Genomic DNA, 22,323 nt, shown 5'->3' on the forward strand with positions numbered 1-22,323 from the left:
TCAAGAGAAATTGTGCCAGATATTTAAGAGGAAATAATGATAATCTCTCTCAAGCCCTTTCAGAGTTTAGACAAAAAGGAAAACCTATCTACTTGTTTTATGAGGCTAACATAAGTCTGATGCCAAGATCAAAATCCTTTCTGCATATGGATGTAAAAATTCTAAATAAAAATATCAGCAAATTGAAGACAGAGATTCAAAAAAATGCAATAACCAAATATGTTCATCCTAGGAATACAAGGTTGGTTTAACATTGTAAAATAATCAATGTAATTCACCACTTAACAGAAAAAAAGAGAAAAACCATATAATTATCTCAATAGATACAGAAAAATTCATTGATAAAATAAACATGCACTCAGGGGAAAAAATCTCAGCAAATTAAGAAGTGAACTTTATTAATCTGACGAAAGCTATCTACAAAAAACCCAAAAAGCCACATCTAACATATTTAGTGGTAAAATATTGAATATTTTCTCTCTAAGATGCTAATGTAATTCTGCAGAAGAAAAGCTGTTTGTTTGTTTATTTATTTTAACATGTGATGCTGGACCTATTATGTATCCATATGGGGATAAAAAAAACCTCACAAACTTAACTCTAACCTTAGACCATAGACAAAAATTAAAGATGGCTCATAAGTATGTGTCAAAATTAAAAGCACAAAAGTGTTAAAATATTCAAGCTTTTACAAGAAAACATAGGAGAATATTCTTCTGACCTTGGGGTAGCCAAAGATTTTTTTTAAAGATTTTATTTATTTATTTGAGAGAGAGAGTGAGAGAGAGTGAGAGCACGAGCAGGGGGAGAGGCAGAGGGAGAAGGAGAAGCAGGCTCCCCACTTAGCAGGGAGCCTGATGAAGGGCTCCATCCCAGGACTCCAGGATCATGACCTGGGCCGAAGGCAGACGCTTAACACACTGAGCCACCCAGGTGCCCCCAAGATTTTTTTTTAATAAACTCTACCTTCCACATGGGGCTCGAACTCATGACCCTGAGATCAAGAATTGCAGACTCTCCCAACTGAGCCAGCCAGGCACCCCAAAGATTTCTTATATAAGATACAAAAGATGATAAAAGAATAAAAACATAATTGGACTTAATTGAAATTAAGATATTTTGTTTGTTAAAATTATCAATGTGAGAGTAAAGGGGCAAGTCACAAACTAAAATAATACTTTATCTAGCTAGCTAGCTAGCTGGCTAGCTATCCATCCATCTGACAAAAGGGTTATTTCCAGAATGTATAAAGAACTCATACAAATCAAAAAAGACTGAAAAAAAAAAAAACCCACCCACAAACAATTAAAAGAACGGGCAAAGATTTGAACAAATGCCACACAAAAGAGAATATCCGAGTAGCCAATCAGCATACGAAAACATGGTCAACATTATTATTCATCAGAAGAATGCAAATTAAAAACACAAGTTATTATTATACATCCATCAGGAAGTCTGAGATATAAAAGCATAAAAACAATGAGAATTGAGAAGGATATGGAGAAGGTGGAACTCTCATACAATTGCTGGTGGAAGTGTAACTAGAAATCTATTAAGCAGTATCTATTAAAGCTACTCTATGACTCAGCAATTCTACTTTAGGTATACGACCAAGAGAAATGAGTATATATATCGAATGAAGGACATGTTCAAGAATGTTCATAAGCAGCTGTATTTATTGCAGTAAAAAACTAGAAACAACTCAAACGTCCATCAGCAGGAGAATGGATTACTAATCTATAGTATATTCATATAATGGAATATAAAACAATAACAAAAGGGGTGTCTGGGTGGCTCAGTCAGTTGAGTGTCTGACTCTTGGTTTCAGCTCATGTCATGATCTCAGAGTCATGAAATAGAGCCCTAAGTTGGTCTCAGAGCTCAGCAGGGAGTCTGCTTGTCCCTCTCCCTCCCTTTCTGTCCCCCACCAAACTGTGTGCACACAAGCTCTCTCTCTCTCTCAAATAAATAAATTTTTTAATTAAAAAAATAAAACAATAACAAAAAAGAATAAACTACTGATACATACAACAAGGATGAATCCCACAAATATACTGAGCAAAGGAAGACATCAAAAAACTGTTTGATTTCATTTATATTCAATTCAAGAACAGGCAGGGAAAATGAATTGGGGTGTTGATGGAAGTCAGAAGAGTCATTATCCCTGGGATGGGTAGGTGAAGTGGTAAGAAAGAACTTTCTGAGGGTGGTTACTCAGATGTATACCTATGTAAAAAAGTTACTGAGCTGTACACTTCAGATTTGTACATTTTCCTATCTAATTATATATATATTAGACATAATTTAAAATATGCTATACTTTAATAACAAGATGAAAATTTAAAAATTAGTCACATTTTCCCAATCAGATTGGCAAAGATTAAATAGTATTGATAGCCATCTGAGGAAAAATAGACTATTGTATCCTGTCAAGGGGAGTGCAAAATGGTATACATTTTGAAGGACAATTTAGCAATATACATCTAAATTTTATAGTTCATACCCTTGGGACGCCTGGGTGGCTCAGTCAGTTGAGCATCTGCCTTCTGCTCAGGTCGTGATCCCGGAGTCCTGGGATCGGGTCCTACGTCGGGCTCCTTGCTCGGCAGGGAGTCTGCTTCTGCCTCTGCTTCTGCTGCTCCCCCTGCTTGTGCTCTCTCTCTTGCTCTGAAAAATAAATAAATAAAATCTTTAAATAATAATAATAAATAAATAAATAAATAAATAAATAAATAAAATTTATACCCTTTAACTCAGCAATTTCACTTTTAGCCATTTACCCTAGTGAAATATTCACACAAATACTCAAAGGTATATGTGTGAAGATAGTCACAGAGTCATTATTTATGAAATAAAAAGGTTGGAGAAAAAAAAAACCCTGTCCATTCATAAGAGAACAATTAGATAAATTTTTTAAGTTCATGAAATGTCTTATATCCATTAAAAAGTATGAGGAATATCTACATATTTTCACCTGCTAGAAACGAGACTACAAAGTGGGTAAACAGAATGGGAAAACTCAGGTGTCTAGCCTCCATTCTACCACATATCCAGTCACTTATACACTCATTATCTGAGTTTCTTTATTTGTAAAATGGAGTTAACAATATTGCACTTCCTTGTCCATCTCACAGGTGAGGATCAGATGTAAGAAGCCCTTTGAAAAACAGAAAGCATTATAAATGTGCAAAGTATTTTTCTTGAAAAACATTCTGTCATTAACCAAAACTTTGTGTTTATCTTAAATCACCACTCAGTCCACATTTCTTTTCCCTATCATGCTCTTAAACCAGTGTTCTCAAAGTGTGGGCAGCAGACAAATCTCTATCAAAGTGGATGTGGAGAAGTTATCAAAATAATTGAGCTCAGACCCAAATCTACCAAAATTTTGGAACTACTGAGTTAGATGGATATAGGCATTAAGTCAACCTTTCCCCGTTCCTTAAGAAGAGTCTGGGCTAAATCCCATTAATGGTAGCAGGTCATCAGGTTTAGCTTTGATCTGTCTTGGCTTATGCTTTGCTCTCATGGCAGGCATCAAATGGGCTGGTAAAATAGTACAAATAGTGCCCCCATTTACTCAATCGCAACAGGAGCCAAAGAACATTCAATGACAAGAACGATGTGATTGCCACTTTGTAGACAAACATGAACCCAGTTTAGCTTGAAGGACTGTAGCTGTTGGGAAACACCATCTCCTGGGCAGCTGCTTTGGCTACTGTCCCCAATTAACTTAGCAGAGTCTCAAAAATAGAAGGCAGCTTCTGTTCTGTTATATAATAAACAGTTCTTTATTTGAAATGACAATATTTACTTTTCCTATAGTGAACTCCGGCAGTCTACTAGGCAGTGGGCAAACAGCAGAAATGCCTGAAATGGAAACTGGAGAAAGCAGTTTAGCTAGTACAGTTTACTCTTTCTACTTGGCCAACGAGTAATGAGAAGATCCCCTTCATGTTTCTCTCACATTTTATCTACTTTGTACAGGACCATGGATTCCAAGTGACTTTGTTACCACCATTTGTATCTTTCCTGTTTTGGCAACTCTCGAAACACCCAAAACAAATGTCAGGTAGTGAGTTCTCCATTACTCAAGTGTTTAAGCAGAGTTGGGGTCGTCCCATCAAAAACGTTTTTTGAGGGATTCTACGTCAAGTGTCAGGTTCAACTGATGAACAAAGGGTCTGGTGTCTATGTTTCCATGATCTCATTTTCAAATGATCTTTAAAGGAGAAAAGGAATAAATTATGATTGTTAACTTTTTCCAATAGTTAATCCCCCTCTTATAAGCAAGAAGCCATGATTTATGTGGTTGTGTTATTTATTATAAAACTCTTCTATACCTTCATAAGCAACAAATGACCACTATTTGAAGTGTAGACAACCACTTTTCGTTTCCTCCTAAATTTTATTTTCCATTCCTTGTATTATAGTGTGCCAACTCTCCAGAACATCTTCATTTCTTGCAGATCTTAAGGGATTGGAGCCCATTTACACTATTACACTATTCTAAAGGGGTCATGCACACTGAGAGATGTTTAAAAAAGCCTTTTGGTTTTTCAAGTGGCATTTGGGAGACAATAGTGACTCCTTGTTCTCTGTCACACTCCTAGGCACTGTTCTTTGGCCAATGAGATTTGCTTTATTTTTGTGACTGGTGCTTAGGTTTTCCTCAAAAATTTTTCCTTCCTGTCTCATTCTCCTGGTCTGTTGTCACTTCTCTGCTAACACATTCAGCAGAAGCAATCTCTTAAAGAGGACAATTTCTATCTAATTACTAGCTAGAAATTACTAGCTAAAATAGATAGAAATTTCTACCTGATTACCAGTGGATTTTATTTTTTAATTTTTTTAATTAAAAAAATTTTTTTTAAGATTTTATTTATTTATTTGACAGAGAGAGATAGCGAGAGCAGGAACACAAGCAGGGAGAGTGGGAGAGGGAGAAGCAGGCTTATTGCGTAGCAGGGAGCCCAATGTGGGGCTCCATCCCAGGACCCTGGGATCATGACCTGAGCCGAAGGCAGACGCTTAATGGCTGAGCCACCCAAGCGCCCCTAATTTTTAAAAATTCTTTAAAAAATTCCTTTATTTATTTGACAGAGAGAGAGATGGTGTAAGAGCAGGGGGAGCTGGCAGAGTGAGAGGGAGAAGCAGGCTTCCCGAGGAGCAGGGAGCCTGATATGGGGCTCAATCCCAGGACCCTGGGATCATGACCCGAGCCAAAGGCAGCCGCTTAACCGACTGAGCCACCCAGGCACCCCACATTTTAATGCCGACGAAATTCTTCAGAAACCCAAAGATCCTCTCCACCAGCAAAAACCTAAAGTTCCTCTTTTGAAATTATACAGAGAAGAGTAAATTCTGGTTAGATCAAAATTTGGAGTTTAAACTTTATTCCTGCTGATAAAACCTTCATTTTTTAAATACTCCTATCTCAGGCAGAGTGAATGTTTATCCTCAAAGAATAGCCCATTAATCAGTTGCATTAAAATCACCCAGGGTGCTTGTTAAAATGCAGATTCCAGGGTTTCACTTTAAACCTAAGGAATCAGAAGCTCTGGGGGTAGGGTTCAGTAAGCTGAATTTTTACAAGTGCATCAGGTAATTTGCTTGCCCACTAAGTTTGTGAAACACTGCCCTTAAGATTAACTAAATCCGGGGTGCCTGGGTGGCTCAGTTGGTTAAGCGACTGCCTTCGGCTCAGGTCATGATCCTGGAGTCCCGGGATCGAGTCCCGCATCGGGCTCCCTGCTCAGCAGGGAGTCTGCTTCTCCCTCTGACCCTCCTTCCTCTCATGCTCTCTGTCTCTCATTGTCTCTCTCGCAAATAAATAAAATCTTAAAAAAAAAAAAGATTAACTAAATCCTTAATTTTCTGGAATTTCTAATATTCTCCTAAATAAGCCAAAGAAAACAATGCTAAGCATTGAAAGTACAACCCAATCTTGTCACAGAATATGTATTCTATTGTAACCCTGTTTATGAACACTTAATAGTTTCTCTGTGGGACAGTTAAGCTGTAGTAATTACCTCATGGTTCTGTAATCTGTATGTCTCCTCCCACATGACATTTGTACCAACTAAGACTATTGCATATTTCCAGACAGGATGGAAGAACTACCTGGCCCATGTGGACTGATGCCACTTCATGTTACATTTTCTTTTTCTTGATAACTTAAAGACATTTATGAAATTTCTCACAAGTCTGGAATCTGAATTTTAGAGTCTAACTTAAGGAGAATAATATTTTATAAGGACTCACTAAATCTAAATCACTTTAATCATTGAGCTGTTTCTGGAAAATTGCTTTTTAAATAAACTGGGAAGGAACTGAGATTCATAGCTCTCACCCTCACACTGCCTCTAAATTATAATTCCATGGGCAAATTATACAACCTCTCTGCTGTATTTTTATAATAGGGATAATTACTCTTTGTAATAAGGATATTATCTCCCAAAGTTCTGAGAACATGAGTGAGATCAGTCTTGTAAAATGTTAAAGTTTCTTGAGTGAGGGATCCCATAAAAAGTGTAAATTATTAGTATTCCTTTTATAGGCCTTTAATGAGTTATCGACCTGTCAGCGATGAACCTGCCTCTTGAAATATTTCACTTCTTTTTTTTTCAGGCTAACTGGGTGACATAATCAGCTCTTAAATTTTCCTGGAGTACTACTTTTAGAAGCTTTAAAATTTAGTCAAAAAACCCCCAAACAAACAGAAAAAGCAACATTACCTCCCTCCCAAACACACATGCATTCCCTAAGACTATCTAGTGTTTACATCTTTATCTTGACTTTCTATCGACTAGATTGATTGAACTTAATAAACCATTTGGGCCATCAAAGCCTCAAGTGCTTTGGGTTAGCTGAAGTATTACAAAGTCCACTAGCTTATTAGCAGTAAACCCTAATGTAGGAAAGTGATTAGAAATAAATTATTTACTTGTTGTCATCTTGGTTATGAAATCATTCTACTCATCTATAGTTTCAGTTGCTAGTTTGTGGATTGTTCTTTTAAATTTTTGCTCATCCAAAATTAAAGATTTTTGAGACTCTAACTAGAAACAAAGCAAAACTAACACTTATCTGCATATCACAATCATTAAATTCTTTAGTAATGTTCTGGAACCTTATTTGGCTCAAGAGGATGTTTGAAGATAGTTCCAATGTTTTCAATTTGCAGAGTGGGAGAAGAAATTTCTAAAAATTGAGTCTACTATCTGATCCTGATTACCATACATAGTTGTCTTATATTTTAAAGTTTATTTTATGAAGACAAGGGGTTCCGGGCTGGCTCAGTCAGTTAGAGCATGTGACTCTTGATCTTGGGGGTCCTGAGTTTGAGCCCCACCTTGGGTGTAGAGTTTACTTTTTTAAAAAGTTTATTTTATAAGGATAAAATATATAAGTTTTATGCAAAGGAAGAAAAAAACTGAAAAACTGAAAAACAACCCAAATCTGGGATCTATGATAAACAGACTAAATGGATTGACAGATATAAAGAAAAGTAAGTGAGGAATGCATGTGATGGTGTGGTAAGGTTGCTCCTCTTGGACAGTGGGCCCATGTGGAGAAAAAGTTTCTGGAACTGAGTCACTATTGAGAAGTTCCTTGCAGAGTTACATGAAAGAAAAATATTTATATCCATCTTGACAGTGGCACAAAGAGATCTGGGTATAGTTCAGTGGCTTGGGTTTGGTTGACTTCACCTCTTGAACAAATCTGAGGATTAAACATTCACAAATGTTCCTAATATTTTCTGAACAAGGAAGTAAGATATTAACACTTTTTTTTTCAGTGCTGTATCTACCATTATAGCATCTGTCAGTTAGCCTTAACTTTAAGCCTTATGGAAGAACCAATACATTCTGATTTGAGAGTTTCCCCCACATGGTAAAAATAAAATGTGGAATTTCAGTAACTGGCATGAAAAATTTTGGTAGTACCCAGGAAGTTTTCAGAAACTAGAGCTTTTACATAATATGGAAGTTTTAATGTTTTGAAGGTTCAGTAAATTATGTAGTGCATAAGAGTGAAGTCTAAATTACCCACTCGGAAGAGTAACCCTATAGCACACATGTCTGGATCCATGTATGCAGATGGACAGATACACTTCATTTCTCCTGGGAAGTTGAGTTCTAAAAGCTATCACTCAGAACAGACGGTTTTATGATTACATAAAAAGAAAAGGAAAGATGACAGAGTCATTCTAAAAATGAAAGTCCTTTTGGAGTATTAACAGCTGAAAACATTACAACTTGAAGACGTGAAAAAAAATCAGCTTAAAACTACAAATTAAAACAACAACAACAACAAAACTTGTGCAGAAGGTTTGAAGCATATGGACACCCACCCAGTTTGTGAGGAGGGCAATGGGAGCCCCAGACTTTAGCTTATTAAAGATGACCTTTCCCCTCTCTAAAATTTCAAAGCTGACGTTTCAAGTGCAGAGCAGACTGTGTGCCATATGTAACATGACCTCAGCTCCACTCTGCCCGAGCACTGATGCCATCACTAATGAGAGGTGAAAGGTCCTTTTCTTGCAGCTTTTTCAGAAACCCACCAACTCTTGCCTGTGAAGTAAGACCCCTCCCTCCCTCCCTCACCATCCCCTTGATTTCAAGCGAACTGCATTTAATACACAGCCTCAAAACACTTTTATTACAGGTCGATTTGCTTATAGCCACAGCCAAATGGCAGGATGTACAATCATATGCAGAAGAAAATATTTATTTTGACTCAGAAGGCAAAGGGATTAAGAGAACATTGTATTAACCTTGCCTTTCATCTATGTTTTAAAGGGAAATTCTCCAGAGGCGTCTATTGAAGTTCTATTTTTTTTATGAAGACTATCAAAGACTTTTAGGAGGCCAGGTGTGTGTTTATCTGAGGGGAGGGGAGAAAGGGAAGAAACTGTATTGAGGGAAAAGGCAGCTTCACAAGGCTGCTTCAGACTGCAAAGATGTTTGTGCAGAAATCTGTTATAGGCATTCCTAACCAGCCAGCTCCCCCCACCCCCACCTTTTTTTCTGCTGCTTGGAAACAAAATAGCCTTTTTTCCAAGCAGGTTGTTATCATATTCATGGCATGGTCAATTTCCGTTTGCCAAGAAAATATTTAAGCTGATCAAAGAAATTAGAAAATCGGATGAATAGAAACAGACGTTCCCGCAAGAGAAGTGTTTCTCAATGTGAAGAGGCAGGCGGATTGCAGCCAGGCCACCCAGTTACTCCTAGGAAATTGCTCTCTTGCCAAAGGCGGAACTACAGGGCCACCTAAATTCTACTGGAAGGGCTATGGAAGAGTCTCTACTCCCCAAGAAATTCACATGGAGACTGGAGCTTGAGACTCTCTGCTGACAGACGTGTAAGGAGAGGTTCGGTTCTGGTCATCTATGTAAAAACCAGGAGGGTCTTTTACTACATCCGTTAATACAGAGGGACCTTTCAAGACAGAAGATGAGGGACTTTGGGATCCTTTTGCTTTGCTTCGCCTTCTTTATTACGAGCACGGAAAGACAAGAACACATTTTCCTTTGTAGGTGGCAGAGGAGAAGTATGTACTTTTGGAATGGAGGGATAGCAGTTTCTCCTGAATTCATATAAATTCAGTTTTTAGATTTGTGGGTTTGGGTGGGGAATGGTTGACAGCAGTTGTCTTCGGGACCCTCTGGTCTCTGAGTGTGCGCCCCGGCTAACTGGTGACGGTAAATAAGAGGGTCTTCTCTTTGTTGTTCCTGGGCAAGGCGCGGCCAAACCAGGTGAGGCCACTTGCTGCGAGGCTTCGATTTGAAGATTGGTCGGCGTCCGGGTTTCCTTCTGGAGAATTCACGAAACCGAAAAGCCGGCCCCGCGCCGGGCAAGGGAATCCGGAATCGCTCCGCTCCCTGCTCGCCTCGGGGAAACTGAGACACCTCAATCGTCAGTGAAGCGAGACCGACCCTACCCAACACCTCCAGTTCTCTGAGGAAGAAAGCGAGGGGAGGATGGCCCTGAAAGAAGGCAACTGTGGGGAAAGCTAAAGGAACCCAGGGAAGATCCCTTTCCTGCGAGTCCGGCTCGGGGCTACTCGGCGCTGGCAAGGCCACCACAGGCCAGGCGGTTCCCGGGCGGTGGGCCGAGAATCCGCTGGGCCAACTAGCCCCTCCCCCCGCGCGCCCCTCACCCCCGGGACTCAGCCGGCAGATTTTCTTTTCTTTTTTGTTTCAGTTCCTGCCGGCCAGCCCGGGGATCCTTTGCCAGGAAGACAGCGCCCTCTCTCTCCTGCGGCCGCGCCCGCCGCGCCTGGACCCCCTCCCTGCTCCGCTGACCTCCGCGCGCCTGCTTTTTGCCCCTGCCCTCCTCAGCCCGGTCCCCTCCTTCACGCCCCCGCGAATAATCGCCTCGGGGAACAACCCACGACAGCGGCGGGGTCCGAGGCCTGCGCTTGGCGGGGCAGGAGCGCCCGACCTCTGGCTGCAGCTCTGGGCGGAGCTGTCCCCGGCAGAGACGCGGCGCCCGAGAGCTCTCGCGTGGCCCCAGGGAGGGGTTCCGGGCGCAGGCGGTGGGACCGGAGCGAGGCCTGGCTCCCCGGCCTAGGCACTGCCCGCGGGCGGGCGGGGCTGCGAGCTCTTTTCCGCGCGCGCGCGCGCGCGCACGCGGCGACTTGGACGCGCGCGCGCACCTGGCAGAGCGGCTTATCCGGGTCCGCAAGATCCGCCGGCCAAAAGTGGACCTGGATCTGCAAGCCGGGTGATGGGAGGGTGGCGAGTGAACTTGAGTGGAGGCAAGGAAAGTTCTTATAGCCTTGTTCCAAGCCCTAAACGCGTCCCTCGCGGTCTGCCAGCTCTGGAAGCCTCACCCTGCGGGCTTGCAGAAGGGCACAGCCGCGGTGTTAGAAATTTGTTGCAAAATCCAAACCCAGGCGGGTGGGCGAGACGCGCGGAGGGGCATGAGTGGGCATCTTCCCAGAACGCTCCACCCAGTATTTCTTTCCACACAGCTCAGAGGACTAGCGCTTCAGACAAATGCTGCTCGGCCCATTCAGAGCGGAGGCTGTCAAGTTTCTGTCCGCAAACATCTGGATCCTTTAGAACCCAATGTATTCGTGTGGGACTGCAAAAACATTTCCTATGGCGTGGATTTGCACCGACACAGGTACAGGCCTGAAGTACTTTCACACACCTCCCCCCAAACTCTCCTTGCGCCTGGGAGCCACAGGGGTAGTTCCCCTCGAGCTGACCCGGCTCCAGTGCGCAAGCAGCTTTCAGAAATGCACTAATTGAGTCGCAAACCACCGGCCGCCCTAACAAAGCGATCCATCTCGGCAGCTCAGCGCCCAATTTGTCCACAGCACTTTCTTCCGCAATTCAGAAGCATTATCTTGTTTTTAGAAGTATCGCGGCAGAAACGTGGCAATTATCCGAGGCTCGGGTTACGCTAAATGGCTTTAGGCTGAGAAATGGAAGAATACAAATGCCGAGAACGTGCTGATCGCCTCGCTGCGGGGCCTGGACCAGGGTAGGGTAAGCTAGGGAGATTTCGTAGGGGTGGGGAGAAGGAGGTCTAGCGCAAGTTCTAACTCTTGGTTGTCTCTCCCAATGGCATCAGCCAAAAAGAAGTGTCGGGCCTTTGTCCCTAGTGATTAAAGATTCTGAGCGATGGACCCTCGGAGGTTGAAAGAGAAGAGGGTCATATCCTGGCATGACCGAGCCTCGGCAGAGTTTCAGGCACTACTGGAGTAAAGAAGGGAAGAGACGTCGAGGGTCAGCGAGAAAAGATGGATAAAACTCCTGTTCCTCTTAGGTACAAGTACGCTAAAATTGGGGAGGAGGGAATTGCACTGGGAGAAAATAACTACGAGCAAAGAGAGTCGGCTCTGACGAATGGGGAGAGGCTTTCACTGCTGAACGAGGGTCAGGCCTGGCCTGGGAGCCCAGGCAGACGCTGCATTTTGGGAAGCCGCGGGAACTGCAGAGGCCCAGAGACCACGAAGCATCGCCATTATCAGGAGAGGGAAAAAGAAGAAGAAGAAAAAAAAGCTTTTAAGAATCTTCATCTCTGTCCGCCAGGGTGAGTTTGGGCCTGGAAAATGGGAAGAAAAGAAAAAAGAGAGTAGCAAAAGGCGTTCGGGTGCGGCGCCGGGTGTGCAGACGCCTTTGCTAGCCCCAGCCGCCCAGCCCACAGTGGTAGCCACGCTGTGCGCGTGTCTCTTTCTCATTCTGCTCAAACCAGCCCCCACATCTTGAAGTAATCAGCAGCCGAGAAGGGACTCGTCCCCCTGGCATCTCAGGTTAAAGGAGGAGGTCCAGGAAAATGTGGTAGAGCCATTACAAGAAACCCGAGCCGCAGTCATCAGGGACTCCAATTGCCATCGCATTAGGATTGATTAGAGACCAGCAGTACCGTAATGACCCGGAAAGAGGGGCAGCCAGGGATTATTAATATCAGAATGTGCCGGGGAAGTGCGGTGGGAGGAGGCTGAGGGGAGGGAGGGAAGAGTAAAGTGGGGAGGGAGAAGTTTTAAGTTACTAGGATTTATATATAAGTGCAGGCTTACCTGAAGAAACTGGATAGTCACTGAATCACGCAAACAATAAATCTAATTGCATCTTAAATTTCAAGAAGCCTGATTTTGGGGGGGTGGGGGAGGAGTAAAACCATCGTGAAAACCAGGCCAACATCTTAGTTTTTATGAACATGTAGTTATATAAAATTGTAAGAATCTAAGGGAAAAGATGGGGTGGGGGTGCTGGATGTACACTTTCCTTACCAGGGGGCCTCTTAAAAAAGGATTTGGGGAGTACAGTTTTGGGTCACTTTGGGTCTTCTCTCCAGGGCTAGGGGGTAGTGGAATAGACATTTTCTGCAGAGTCTGTAGAGGTGTAATAACCCAAATTTTAATTGAAATAGTGATACCTAAGTAGTGGCTTTTGTTTTTTGTTTTGTTTGAGACACCAGTGATCAGGATCCCTAAGAGATGTAGAGAAGAGAGTGGTTTGTCTCCTTCCTTGGACTGTGAGCCAAAACAAATCAGCCCCTGATGGTCTGGGCTGAAACGCAGCTCACTGGATAATTAACTCCATCTTTCCAGTCCACCCTAACTGTTTATTTAGTGTCACCCTGCATTACCGTCACTAGCACTTTCCTCTGAACAGGAGGAGCTGCAGGCTTTCACCTCCCAAAAGGAAATTCTTCTTAGCTTAGACAGATGCGGTATTCAGGATGTACATTAGTTGAGAAAAAAGTTGATTGGAAATTCAGTGGAAGATAAGGACTCTTGAAGATTTTTTTTTTTTGTAAATTTGCCCTAAGATGATATTAATAAAGGTGACAAGAGTGTCTTCAGTTCTTAAGAATGGATTCTTATAACACTCCCCTTCATTTTCTAGAAAGGTGCTTGGCATCTGGTGTCAAGTGGCATCTTCTGGCTCAAATATGGTCATTGGCGAGTCCCTCAGCCACAGCCTTCTCAGAACGCAGCTAAAGGCGGCCCTTTCCGTCCAGGTGGCCAGCCCACCTTCTTCCTCCGCCCTACCCACGGGCTCCCCCACGTTTTGTCGACGCCACCGCTTAACTTAGCTGGTCTCCAGGCTGAGCGCGATGCCCCTGCCCAGACTTCAGCGTTGACTTGCCCCGCGCCAGCACCCTCTGTCTGTGAAACCTCAGGTCCGCGGCAGAAAGATGCAGGCGCCCGGAGCCTGGCGGAAGGGAGGGGACCCGGCCAGAGAGAAATAAAGAGATCCCGAGGGGGGGGTGTGTGTGTGAGAGAGAGACAGAGACAGAGACAGAGACAGAAGGACAGAGAGAAACAGAACAATGAGATTGAGACAGTGAGGGAGAGAGGGTGAGAGAGATAAGAGAATAAATGAGAAATGAGAAACGAGGTTCGCACACAAAATAAACGAGTTTCCTCTTTCAGAATGAAAAGAGAGAAGTTAGAGGGACACACAGAGAGAGACCAGACGTGGGAGGACACACACAAGGGAGGATAAGCTCTCCAAACCCACAGCCCAGCCCTGTCCTCCAATCTGAGTTCCCTCGCAGCGCTGTCTCTCAGTGCTGGTCTTCGTCTCCTTTCCCCGCCCCTGGGACAATGCGGAGCCTGTATTTTCAGGAGCCGCGCGGGGCGGCAGGGTTTTTAGCAGCAAGCCGGACTAGCAGCCCGCTCTGTTTGTCCAGGTGTGGGCGGGGGGCGCCGGTCTCCTGGCGTCTTGGGCTGGCGCTGGATTTTCTCACCAAGGAAGTGGGAGGCTCTCCTCGCAGCTTCCCGCTTCCAGGAGAAAACTGCCTCTTTCCATACATACATAAATATATTAGGGGAACAGACAAATCTTCATTGTTCAGAAATAAGCTGCGGAGGCCTGCCGGCTCCCCTTGGCCCTGCCGAACGAGGTTGGAAAGGAGGGAGGGAGAGAGGCGGGGGCCGCGCGGATCCGGTGTCACGTTGCAGATTCCCACTAAAGATAACGAAACGTGATCTATTTTTCAGAACAGCAAGTGGATGGGAAAGAGCCTTGACAACACAAAACTCATTTACTAATGGACTGGTTTTGAGTTTCTCTTCTCGGGGTCCGCAAATCTCCCTGCCTGAGTCCTCGGCCTATTCAGACCTCGCCGGGAGCACAGTCCCCCAGGAGGCAGGTGGGCGGCTGCTCCGGCGCCGTGCTGGCCATCGCAGCCCGGGATCCCAAGGGTCGAGGGCACCCGGCGTTTCCAACCAAGCAGAGGAAAAAGGTGAATGTTGTCACTGCAGCCAGGATTTGGGGAGTCTCCGCACTGCCCCAGAACGACGACGCTAATTTATTGAAGGAACACCTCCCGATGCTCTTCCCTTCCAAATATCTGTAGGTAGAGTAGGATCCCCGCTGTAGTTCTTGATGGCGAAGGAATGCCAAGAAAGCGGGCCGGGAGCCCCAAAGCATCTCTCTCCAAGCCAGAAGGGAAGCAAGTGGGTTCCACACAGAGGTTTTTAAACCAAGGCCTTATATATCGACCCAGCCGAGAAACCCCACCAGCAGCTAGTGCATTGGCCTTTTCCAGAAACCGGTTGTGCGCAACCGGCGGTTACCTGCACTGAGGAGGCACAGAAGAGCCGAAACCAGGCGTCGGGCGACGGTCGCCAGCCGCGTTACCCTCGGGAGCCGCGGAGAAGCAGCAAGGGCAGCAGCTATAGTTGCTCGTTCCCTTTAAATCTCCGACGCATCTCTGTTTTTCGTGTGATTTGCATTGACAGCAAAGGTTTTAAGTTACTAGAACAACTCAAACCTTTCTGTGTGCGATTTAAAATGGATCATTTGGTTTATGTGGTTTGTAAATTCATGTCATTTTACCTCTTTTAGTGGTTTTCACTGAAAGGCTCCATTTTGGGAAACCTTATATATCCGAGCCAACAATTAACATTTATAACAATTGGTTTCCCTAACCAAGGGATCGAAATAGTAGGTAGGCTCATTGGTACAATGCGAATAGCACCTCTCCTTTCTAGTCCCTCGATCTATTGGATTAAACGCAAGGAGAAAGGCTGGTGGGCCCGGGCACGGCCTCTGAGGACTAGCACCACAGCTCATCATCGCGGTGCCGCAATCGCGGCACCCACGCGGTCATCTCCCCAGTTGTCGCCAACGTCTCTCACGTCCTTGTTCCTTTTGAAGAAAGATGAAAAGAAGTGGGCAGAGAGGTCTGAGGAAGCAGAAAAAAAGGTGGTCATATTGGTGTCTAATTGCCATCTTTCTGCTCCTCGTCATCCCCTGTAAATTTATACCTGCCCTTATTTGTCCAAGCTACGCCTCATTTCCTTATACAAAATTGTTAATTATAAAGTACACCCCATACTCAACTTACCGTTTGTCTTTTAAGAGACGTGGCTGGACTTACAGACCCTCCACCCCCTTCACACACATTTTAATTCTGCGCACTTGCTCCAGACTTGAGGGTATTAACTGATTTTTAGAGCGGAGTTTAAGCTTCCGTTCTGGTCCTCATACAGCTGCCATGTCAATAAGGACTATTCCAAGCAGAGACGTTCCTTCTGGCAGGACACTGCAGCTCCTTAAGACTTCATCTGAAACATCATGAGCACTAAAATAAGACGGTGAGGGAAAATTACCAGACACATGGGCTTGGGCTCAGCCGTGCCAGCCTTCCAGTTTAGAAAGTAAGTCATTGGGCACACCATATGGTAGGGGCTCTTTTGAAATAATATGCACCAAGAAGAAGAAGAAGAAGAAGGAAGAAAAAAGAAAAGAAAAAGAAAGAGAAAAGAAAAATAAGAAAGAAAAGAAATATTATGCACCCATTACATGGATTTTTTAAAAAAATAACTCTAAAGGTAATGAAATATCAGCATCTATTTCCAAGGTCTAATTGCATGGGATACTGCAGAATTTTAAGGATGCAAAAATGCATTGTGTGGGAGTTCAGGGGAGAAGCAGCTTCTCTCTACTTGGTACCTCTGGAGAGACAGCCAGGACAGAAGGGTGAAACCCTTCATGAGTTTAAAATGTACATTGCAGGGTGCACTGAACTGGGCACATTATTTTGAAACCATATAAATAATACCAGGGGAAACTTATGCAGTGCTCCTTCTCCCACTTATGTCTTAATACATAAATGGTTCTGTGGAGCTGGGCTCTGGCTAATGTAATCAAAACATTTTTGAAGAAGACAAGCAAGTTTAAAGAGCCTAGAGTTTGTTCTTCACATTCACTAAGAGGGTGCATTTAAATCAAAAGCATTTTTGAAGTGTACTTAAAATTCTGTTTTGAACTTATCTAATCAGAGATAAGTATAGTTATAAAGTCACTCTCCTTCTACCATTCTGCTCCCCTTATCTTCCCGCATTGTTCTTATCTGCTGCCAGTCTCAGCTACTGACAATAGATTATCTTTGTTTAGAGACACTAATTGTTTTCAAAATCTTTTTAATAATTGCTTTGGAACAAGGTGTGCAAATGAGGCTTAAGATAATTACAGCTTCATTTGTTTGTACAGTTTTACTAAACATTCTCCACATATACACAAAATAACAGATGATGGGACTGAAATTGCAGGACATCTCTCATTCCCTGGCTGTAAAATAGGCCTGCGTTGCAACCTACAAACACACACACACACACACACACACACACACACACCCCTCTTTATTTAATCTTCTTGGAGCCGCTGTCGTCCTGGCTTTGAGGGCAGTGTCCCTCTCAGAGCAGGGCAAGGATTAGGTTACAATCAGATGGCTATTGGAGCCGGACACAGTTTTATTTAATTTACACCCCATCCAGCGCCTTTCGTTCGAGGTTCCCAAAGCATTTTTGCTAATAGCAAGTAAAGCTTCTCGGCATTCCTCAGTAGCAGAGGAATGGAAAACGCAAACGCGCCAATGGGGAAACTGAGTCCAGAAAGCTGCCCGCTTAAACCACAGAACGTTAAGATACCAAATCACAATTGAACCCTCAGAATCTTTATTTGCTCAGCAACAATGCTCTAAACAGCTCTTCGCATGGTCCCAAATAGTCGTGGCCTCTTGAAAATGAGGGAAGCGCTATCCAGCTGGGAATACTTGTGCCCTATGGAGGGCGGTAGGGGCGAAGGAAGAACGGCGGAGGAAATTAGGCTCCTAGAGTTGAAGTCAGCCGGGGAGAAGCCACTCTTCCAGAGGCTGCAGCCCGGAGCCCAGTTCTGATCTTGTATCATTTATCGCGTTCCCTAAGCTATTCATCAATCCATTATTTATTCATTCCAACATTAAGGTAATTAAATATGAGCTCACCGGCAAAGGGCAAGTCTGCAAGGGACAGGGACAGGGGTACGGAGGAAGAGGAGAGGAATTATAAGGTCTGGAGTCATTGATTTGTGCAGAGATGTGCACGGCTGCCCTTAGGTGACACTGGAGAGGGGGCTCACGTTGCAGGGTCCTGACGCGCTCACCCACTCACACCCCCCGCCCCTGGGCAGCGCGGCTCCCTCCTCCCCCCTCTCACCCTTCTTCCCACCTCTCCGGGTCCTTCTCCTCCCACCACTCCCTATCCCGGGCTCCACTGCCGCGCCCTCCCCGCGCGGGGCGGCGCGGCCTCGCTGCCTGGCCCGGCGGCGCGCGGGCTGGCCAGCCCCGGATAGGCGCCGCCCGCAGCCAATCAGCGCGCCGGGGGACGCTGCGCGCTTTAAGGCCGCTGCGGGGAGAACAGAAACCAAGTTCCCCGGCAACGAGCAGCATCAACCCGGCGGGAGGCGGGAGGCCGGAGCCAGAGAGGCCCAAAAGGCTGCGGAGTGAGCCGGCCGCTCGGGGTCCAGCGCCCCCCCCCCCCCGTCCTTCTTCCTCGGCCGTCCAGCCCTAAATTTCGACCAGCTTTTTCGCCTACGGAAATCCTAGGGAGGGGGTTAGGAGCAGCTGCGCCCCCCTCCCTGCGGCTGCCGCCCCCTGCTTTTTCGGCGCTGCTCCCTGCCGCGTGCGCCCGGGCAGTGCACCTCGGCAGGCCCCAGCCATGTCGATGCTGCCGTCGTTCGGCTTCACGCAGGAGCAAGTGGCGTGCGTGTGCGAAGTTCTGCAGCAAGGCGGGAACCTGGAGCGTCTGGGCAGGTTCCTGTGGTCGCTCCCCGCCTGCGACCACCTGCACAAGAACGAAAGCGTGCTCAAGGCCAAGGCCGTGGTTGCCTTCCACCGCGGGAACTTCCGCGAGCTCTACAAGATCCTGGAGAGCCACCAGTTCTCGCCTCACAACCATCCCAAGCTGCAGCAACTGTGGCTGAAGGCGCACTACGTGGAGGCCGAGAAGCTGCGCGGCCGGCCGCTGGGCGCGGTGGGCAAATATCGAGTGCGCCGAAAATTCCCGCTGCCGCGCACCATCTGGGACGGCGAGGAGACCAGCTACTGCTTCAAGGAGAAGTCACGGGGCGTGCTGCGCGAGTGGTACGCGCACAACCCATACCCCTCGCCTCGTGAGAAGCGGGAGCTGGCCGAGGCCACTGGGCTCACCACCACCCAGGTCAGCAACTGGTTTAAGAACCGGAGGCAAAGAGACCGGGCCGCGGAGGCCAAGGAAAGGTACGCGGCGTGCTTCCCGCTGCTCGGGCGACCCCGGGAAGCCTTCCTTTCCCCTCCGCCCCTTCTCGCCCCTGCTGGCACCCGCCACCGCGTCCTCCCGGCCGGCTGGAGCCCGTCCGCGGGGCGGCGCCCAGGCCTCCGCGGTACTGCAGCGAAAGTTCATGAACTCTGAGATCGCTGGGTAGGGATGGGGAGTCATTTGATTTGAGCGCCCGCGCGTGGGCTTCTTGGGGGTGTGAGTGTCAGGAAATATTGGCGCTAGGTTTGCTTTTCATGCCTCCCTGGTTGGCTGGGGCGACGAGTGGGGGTGGGGGGTGCGGAGTGAGTTTCGAGATCCACTACAGGGGAAGTGTTGATTGGTGTCTCCAGGAAAGGGGTTCGGTGGGGGCTGAGGGTAGCGAACCTCTCTGCTCTTGCTCCCCAGAGGGGTGGAGCTGGCCTGAGACATCTGCTCTGTCCCCACTCCCGCCGCGTTCCGTACTCGCTCTCTCCTGGTAGGCTTTTTGGGCGAGAGGTCGCCGCTTCATTCCGTACTAGCTGTATAAAGGGAGGAGACTTTAAAAAGAAATCCACAGAAAAGAGGGCTTTGGAAGAGTTGGCGCTTCATTATCTGGCGCCTGCTCCTCTCGGGGCTGCCTCGCGCGTGTCCCGCTGCCTCGGCGGGTCCATCTGGCGGTCCGCGCCGCCGGCCCGGATGAGGAAGGGGTCCCCAGTCGCAGACTTCTCTCTGGAGCTCAGAAGGCAATCTTATTTTAACCTGTCTCTGCCTCCGCCCTCCTCGCGCGAACACCCCGGTCCACCTGGCCCCGCTCCATCCGTTTGCTGTGCAGTTTCCGGACGAGGTTCGGAAGAGCGCAGGGAGGCGGCGGCGGCGGCGACGACGAGGGCGCTCCGGGAAGCCGAGGAGTTTTGGGGAAACCTAAGCGCCCGGGAGGGCTGGGTTTCCTTTGTTCGCTTCCGAGCCTGGGGGCCGCACATGTCGCCTCTGCGTTCCCCTCTGGGTGGAAAAGCATGGAGCCTGGATCCTCTCAGCTGCAGTGGCTTTTCTGGGCGAGAGACTGGGAGGGCCGGGGAGAGAAAGAGGGAGCCAGGCAGGCGCTGGGGCCGAGGAGGATGGGCCTGAAGGCGGAAGCGGTCAGGGCTTCGAAATGCTGAAGTTTACCAGCACCGAGCATCCGGACCGACGCCCGGGCATGCCGCACCGGCTCTCGGGCTGAGCGGGGTCTCGAAGTTTCCTCTGCGGGGAAACGGTGCGCTGTTGTGGGTGTCCCGACAGGGGGTTTGAGAGGGGGGCTGTGAGGGACTCAGGACTGAGCGACTAACACGGGGACAGGGACAATTCGGTTCCAGTTAGATTTTAGTTACAAAACGGTCGTTCTGTAAGCCAGGCCCGAGGGCCCACCACTCCCTGCTGAAATCGGCTTCGCTCCCTGTGTTTACTCAGGTCACTGGGCTGCTCCGACACCACTTCCCATGACCTGTCCTGTGCTTCTGAAACCGCAACCTCCGGGCAGGGCCAGGGAAACTCGACGTTTAATTGTTTCCTCAGATGGGAACAGGGCAATTGACTTGATTCACCCTAGACATCTGCGCGTGGGGCTCTGTTTGTCCTCTGATCATTTTCTTTATCACCAACAACTATTTGTTGGAAGACTTTCAAACTTAATTACTTCTAAATGTGGTGCTGGTTGAGAGGTATTTAAAAATAACTGCTTGAACAAAATTTTTAAAGTAATTTCTGTGTTTCAAATAAGTCCTACTGATCTGGCTTTCTAAAATCTGGAAGAGGAAAGGACCTGGCTCCCCACAAGCTCTGTCCGTAGTTCCCCATTTCTCCAGACTCCTCTGCCTCCTTACTTCCCCCAGGACCCTTGGGAATGGGTGGGAGGGCACAGCTCCTCCATTCGGGTATATGACTGATTGCACAATGGCCCTTTCCTTCTTCCAGCTCCCCTCCTTCCACTCACACTTTTTTTAACCTACTTTTTTTTTTTTTTTTTTAACCATATGGTGTTGTCCTCTATTTCTTAGGGAGAACACCGAAAACAATAACTCCTCCTCCAACAAGCAGAATCAACTCTCTCCTCTGGAAGGGGGCAAGCCGCTCATGTCCAGCTCAGAAGAAGAATTCTCACCTCCCCAAAGTCCAGACCAGAACTCGGTACTTCTGCTGCAGGGCAATATGGCCCACGCCAGGAGCTCAAACTATTCTCTCCCTGGCTTAACCTCCTCGCAGCCCAGCCACAGCCTGCAAGCCCACCAACATCAGCTCCAGGACTCCCTGCTGGGCCCCCTCACCTCCAGTCTGGTGGACTTGGGGTCTTAAGTGGGGAGGGGCTGGGCCTGGAAGCAGTGACTAGGGACACCTGTAAATAGAAATCAGGAACATTTTTGCAGCTTGTTTCTGGGGTTCTCTGCATATAAAGGAATGGTGAACTTTCACAAATATCTTTTTAAAACTCAAAACCAACAGCAATCTCAAGCTTAGTTGCCTTCTTCTCTCCGACTCTTGCATTTCCCATCCCAGTGCAGAGATCAGGAAAAAAAAAAAAACCCAAACAAACAAAAGCACCCAGTCACCCAGTCTTGGTTCTGGGCAATCCATGTGCCAGCTTCAGTAGCCTTTCTTTTTTTTTTCAGTGAATGGGAATTACAAATCAACTGGATTTTAAATATTTCCTTTTAATTTATTTATGGAAAAGTCTTTTTGGGAAGAGGAAAAGGAAATGAAGAAAGAGAGAGAGAAGTCAAAATTGTGAAAATAAGAGCCTCCAGCCAGGAGGAACTGGTTGCATTCTTAAGGTGAATAGAAAAAATATGATCTTATAACTTTTTGATGGGGAAAATTAAGTTTACATTTTTCATTATTTAGTGTTAAACACTTTTATGTAGATTAAAATGAAAGAACAGTATTAGGGGGAAAAAAAAGTGCCTAAACGTCTTAATGCTCTCTGTGTAAGGCAGTTAGAAATAGCAGTGACCATTAGTAATACAACTATTTTTGTCAAATTTAGTGGGGTTTTTGGTTGTTGTTTGTTTTCTTGGGTTTTTTTAATGGCAAACTTTAAAAATGTACCAATGTGAAAAAAACACTTTCCTGAATGCCATTACTTCTCATGCCCTTGAAGCTTTCATATCTGTAGCCTACTCCTGTTAAGGGTTTCTTTTGTTCCTAGTTTCTAGCCTGCAAAAATATATGACAAATCTGGCAACCTGGTATTTGTTACTAAAACAGCATGTGTTTTCAGGTTTCTTTTCTATTGTACCTAAACCAGTCTAAATTAAAACTTAGTAGAACACCAGGAGT

General features: G+C 46.2%; 1 protein-coding gene across 1 annotated transcript; it reads left to right on the forward strand.

The window, feature by feature from the left end:
- The first annotated feature begins 18,409 nt into the window (after positions 1-18,409).
- On the forward strand, positions 18,410-21,646 carry SIX1 (SIX homeobox 1). The gene is made up of 2 exons (XM_021701493.2): positions 18,410-19,016; positions 21,048-21,646. The coding sequence occupies exons 1-2, from the start codon at positions 18,457-18,459 to the stop codon at positions 21,340-21,342; spliced, it is 855 nt and encodes a 284-aa protein (XP_021557168.1). The 5' UTR covers positions 18,410-18,456; the 3' UTR covers positions 21,343-21,646.
- Positions 21,647-22,323: the final 677 nt, after the last annotated feature.

Source organism: Neomonachus schauinslandi, chromosome 9, assembly GCF_002201575.2.
Source record: "Neomonachus schauinslandi chromosome 9, ASM220157v2, whole genome shotgun sequence".
Classification (NCBI taxonomy): Eukaryota; Metazoa; Chordata; class Mammalia; order Carnivora; family Phocidae; genus Neomonachus; species Neomonachus schauinslandi.